We start from the raw sequence: 5454 nt of genomic DNA on the forward strand, positions 1-5454 counted from the left end.
AGAGTCAGAACAAAGCCTGGAGAGGCAGCTTCTTAGTTTTCAGCTTCATGTCTGGAATAAAATCCAGACAAGCTGAAGTTTGCCTCCACATTACAATCTCTTAAATCTGCTCTGAAAACATTTCTGTTCAGAACATTTTTCCTGTTATTCATCTGTTTGTATTTTCTTACCTTTTATATATTTTAACTGTTCTCATTCCCCCCTTTTTATGTTGTGGACTTCTTGTCTGTATTTCTGTTGCTTTTTAATGGTTTAACCTTTACTGAATTGTTTTATTGTTCTGTTATGCAACTTGAATTGAAGGTGCTTTATACCATCTATAAAAAGCCCGGATCATGGTGATGAATGGACTCTGATCCCTGGTTACTTCCTGGTGTCTGAGATCTGTTACACATCGTCCCGTCGTCTCTCCTCCGTGTGAACAGTTTGGTAAGTGACAGTTTCTCATATTTCAAACATACAAGAATGTGAAAATGTTCAGTCTTTACTGCAGTAAAAGTATTGAAGCTGTAAAATACAGCTTCCCCCTGAATGCATCAGTATGAATAATCTACTCATATCATGTATAATAGTACAACACTGCTCTGTATACTTTTACTGTGGATACTTTAAGAACATTCAGCTAATAACAAAGCAGAGCTTTGATATTTACTAGTATTTTTACCGTGAAAACTAGTTTCAAAACAGAACATACTACAGAATTACATGTAATAAACTGTAAGACAAAAAAATTGTAAAAATATAACTATAACTATACAAATTCAATGTATGTGATTCAAATTCAGTTTTTAATGCAATAATTGAAGTTGAGTCATTCTAATCAACTATCAATTATTCAAACTCTGTTTCTATGATGAATATTTCGGTCCAAACAAAGTCCACCACCAACTTGACATAATAAACTGAATAGCCAATCATCAGCTTTGATTTATGATCAATGAAGATAATACTTGCATGGTAGTCCTTGATAAGGTCCTCTGCTCATGGTTCTCGTAGTCCACCTCTCTTCATGTTGATTGGGCGACATGGATCCGTTAGTTAAAAGACAAAGTTAAAAATGGCTCCGTGTCAACAACGGTTAAATACAAGAAGGATAAAACACGGAAAATAAACTCCTTTACATCGTACCAGTACGACACACTTGGTAACTGCTGACATTTGCAATTAAATAAAGGGTTCCCGATGTCTAAAAAGTCAATCTGATTTATGGAAAACAGGGAGTAATTTCAATAAGTCCAAAGGGCATTGCCTCCAGGGTTTTGGTTTTTCAAGATTTTGTAAATGTTTATTAGCGATGCTGGTTGAAGTCAGCATGGTCAGTTAGAATGTATCTGGATAAAAAGGTCCTTTAAAAGAATGTTCTAACCATTAAACAACATTATGTACTATGTCTATGTAGTATTTTATTTTTTCTATGTAGTATTTTGTTGTCTAAAGCTAACGTTGGTTTTGTTGTCTAAAGCTAACGTTGGTTTTGTTCTCTAAAGCTAACATTGGTTTTGTTGTCTAAAGCTAACATTGGTTTTGTTGTCTAAAGCTAACGTTGGTTTTGTTGTCTAAAGCTAACGTTGGTTTTGTTGTCTAAAGCTAACATTGGTTTTGTTGTCTAAAGCTAACGTTGGTTTTGTTGTATAAAGCTAACGTTGGTTTTGTTGTCTAAAGCTAACGTTGGTTTTGTTGTCTAAAGCTAACGTTGGTTTTGTTGTCTAAAGCTAACGTTGGTTTTCTAGAGTAATGTCATTCTGTGTCCTGAAAGCCTTTGAGATTATACTCCTGTCGTCTGGACTCAGCAACTTAAACGGGACTAAAACATTATTGGTCTCGCCGTTTAGAAATGAGGTCCCATTGGCGACACAGGAAGGGGCGGGACTTTGCCTCTCTGTTGTCAGTGTTGCTGTAGTGACAGTGTGCATCTCTGCCAGCAGGTGGAGACTCTGCTATGAATCAGTGTGAGGACCGAGAGGACGGAGTCCTTCCCTCTAAAACCACTCAGGATGGGGGACATGACAGCCAGACCAAAGCTCAGAGGTGAGACGAGGATCTCGAAGTGTCCAGGACTCAGATCACTTCACCATCATGATTCTCACTCAACAACATAAATATACATAATATTAACTAGATCGCTTTATTGAGTTTAAAATTGAACCTTTTTATTATCTGACTGTCTTGAGGTAAAGAGTCAGGTCTTGGTCCAGACCTTTGTAGTCCATGTAGGGGATGATCTGAATCTAGTGTCGACTCTCCTGTTGAATCCATTAGTTTTCACTTTGGTGAGACCAGAATCACTGAGACCACAAGCTTTAATTAAAGGGGGAGGGGGGGACTTATGTATCACGATAATATAGTATTGTAATAATAAGGTTTTTTGATAATTTCGTGTTCTGGCTTATATTGTGATGAATGAAGCTTAACTAGTGAGAATCTTGGAAAAAGTATTGCCTTAAATTGTATTTATTGTATCAGGATGCAGAGACCAGACTCCCTTGGACCTGGACCTGGACCCAGCTGTGTATCCATAAAGAGTGACCAGTCTATGGGTCGCCCTTTTTATTTTAAAGCTGAACAAGCTGCTGATGGAAGGTAAGAAATGAAACTGAACTCTCCTTACAGGATGAATCAGGTCTAGACTAGCCCCTTAAACAATAACTCCAAGTCCACCAGCCCTGAATCCTGCAAACTGTTAGGTCTTCTGAGCCACAATGGTATGAGAGAGAGACCGTGTTGTTTTCAGGTCTTGGTCCAGACCTTCGTAGTCCATGTAGGGGATGATCTGAATCTATGTCGACTCTCCTGTTGAATCCATTTGTTTTCACTTTGGTGAGCACTCACTGAGACCAGAAACTTTAATTGACCTCTGTACTTTTAGTTGTCTGAGAAGAAGAAGCAGTAAAGTTTGATGATAAGTCAAATAAAAAGCCATTGGGATTAAATATTAACCTGACATACACCTGGACCAACACTGTAACCTGCTGACACTTCAGCTGATCAGCTTCTAATATTGAATGAAAGGAATGGAAGTTTAACTGGGAAATTCAGATTCTCTGTTGGTCTGTTGAACCACAAAAACACACGTCCATCAACATGAAGTCAAGTCTGCTGAATGAATAATGTGATGGTCTGAACTGCCAAACATATTGTGATAATAACGTTTTTTGATAATTTCGTGTTGTGGCTTATATTGTGATGAATGAAGCTTAAATAGTGAGAATCTTGGGAAAGTATTTCCTTAAATTGTATTTATTGTATCAGGATGCAGCAGCAGAAACCAGACTCACTTGGACCTGGACCTGGACCCAGCTGTGTATCCATAAAGAGTGACCAGTCTATGGGTCGCCCTTTTTATTTTAAAGCTGAACAAGCTGCTGATGGAAGGTAAGAAATGAAACTGAACTCTCCTTACAGGATGAACCAGGTCTAGACTAGCCCCTTAAACAATAACTCTGAGTCCACCAGCCCTGAATCCTGCAACCTGCTGTCTTCTGAGCCACGATGATATGAGAGAAACAGTGTCGTGCTTCACTGAAGCTCTAACAGAAAGGACCAATTCAGTCCTTTCTAACTGAGATTAAACTAAAAAATAATAAATAAATAATCAACCCTTAAAGAGACAGTGAGGAGAAAACCTTTTGAGAGGCTAATATTTCTTTCTTATGGAGTTTGACATAGCAATAGAAAGCAGATGATGATCGGCAGCCCAGGGATTTAAGATTAGGTTGGCATGTGGAGGGCTGCTGTTGTGGCTCCACCGGTTCTTACACAGTGAGGGGAATAGTGTACGGGTGGAAGGCTGCAGCTCAAACAGAGATCTCCAAGCTTGGAGGACACCAGGATCTCTTCGTTGGGTTTACAGTCATCTGTGATGAAGAGGGGAGTCAACCGATGGATTGAGGACCGATGATTCAGGAATTTGGCCATGGAAGAAAAGGAACAGAAAGCAGTATTATTCTTAGCCATGATAATTTGCAACAACAATGGAAATGGCTCTAGAGGAATTGAACTGTTTATACTTGGGATAGAGAATCGAGAGATGCTAAAATCAATAATTTTGTGTTTATTTATTTGTTTAATTATTTATTTGTTTTTTTTAATGTAGTATTTCCATCGGGCTTACTTAGATGAGGGAAAAGGGGGATTTATACAGTGAACTATCATATATCCTACTATTTCTGGCTCTGGCATCGACCTGATACTGTTGTGAACGAACACCAGAGGACTGGACCCAAATGCAAGACACGACAACGAAAGTCAATTAAACGTGATTTAATGTGTGACAGAATAACACTAGTGCAATGTGCACGGGGGAAATAAAGGGGACAGGGCTGGTGACATCAATGGTGCAAGTGGTGAGCTCTCCAGAGCGTGCCCAGTGAAGACCAAAAGCCAGGTGAGGCGTCCCTCCACATGGTAATGGCGTCCGTGTGCTGAACAAACAATTTCCCAGAGTGAGATACAGCAGCACAGGGAAAGCTGGTAGACGAAGGAGCAGGCAGGCAGACTGAACGGCAAGAACTGCAGCGACAAAAAGCACAGGTTTGGTCGAACAAAGCACGGTCGAAAAACACAGAGAACAACAGGTGACTAGAAGTGGCCTGAGGACACAATGAATTACCGCTCATGCTGACGAAACGATCTGGCAATGAGTGACAATCAGACCAGGCTTCTTATACTGCTGGGAGGTGATTAGTGGCTGATGAATCCCACCTGGACACACACGCACGCACACGCACGGGGGGGGGGGGGGGAACTATTTTCTACAGCGGTGACGGGGGAGCTATTTCAGTGTGACACACAACAAATCACCGGTTTAGCTTGACGTTTGCTACCGTCATAATTTATCAGTTTACAGCTACTACAATGTTTTCTTACATCATGCATAATTTATTGCAAGAGCACGACCATCGGGACAAACATTTACCCGCCCCAGTGGCATGTATCCCTCCAAAATTAAGTCGCCAGGGGAATATTTTAGTCGCATTTGGCTAGTTTACAGCCCATATTATTTCCATTGCTTTCAACCCTTTGTTGAACAGAGAGCGCCATCTATTGGGCTCAGAAAATAAAGAAAATGCTTCATGAAGCTTCATTTGGACATCACTACCTTTGAGCCACAGCCGCTGCCGAGTCAAGGGATGTTTCTTGTTTATTTCCCCAATTTTTGCAGGTCAGAACTTCCTAGGACACAGAAGGCTTCTGTGCACCAGATACACACATGCATAAATTTACATTTTCATTGATCTATATGCAGATGGGAGACTTGTGACGTGTAGGAAATTACACCTGTTTCTTTGGAGGATGGTTTACAGAGTTGAACACTCGATATGTTTTACTGGAGCTGAGATTTAGAGGTGGACAAATCTTGCAAAATTGATTTTGGACACAGGGAGGAGTGTGGGAGAAGGAACTGGCCAGGGTTTAATGGCCGTGGAAATGCCAAACACAATGGGTGACGTCACC

At 40.3% G+C, this 5454-nt stretch overlaps 1 protein-coding gene across 1 annotated transcript in view; it reads left to right on the forward strand.

The window, feature by feature from the left end:
- The first annotated feature begins 1311 nt into the window (after positions 1–1311).
- LOC311015917 (uncharacterized protein) overlaps positions 1312–5454 on the forward strand; it is a 546979-nt gene continuing 542836 nt past the window's right edge. The window contains exons 1-2 of the mRNA XM_084013359.1: positions 1312–2028; positions 3250–3372. Coding sequence (XP_083869485.1) covers positions 1940–2028; positions 3250–3372 — 212 coding nt within the window. The 5' untranslated portion in view covers positions 1312–1939. The remainder of the gene's footprint in view (positions 2029–3249; positions 3373–5454) is intronic.

Source organism: Eutrigla gurnardus (assembly GCF_963514095.1).
Source record: "Eutrigla gurnardus genome assembly, chromosome: 7".
NCBI classification, from domain to species: domain Eukaryota; kingdom Metazoa; phylum Chordata; class Actinopteri; order Perciformes; family Triglidae; genus Eutrigla; species Eutrigla gurnardus.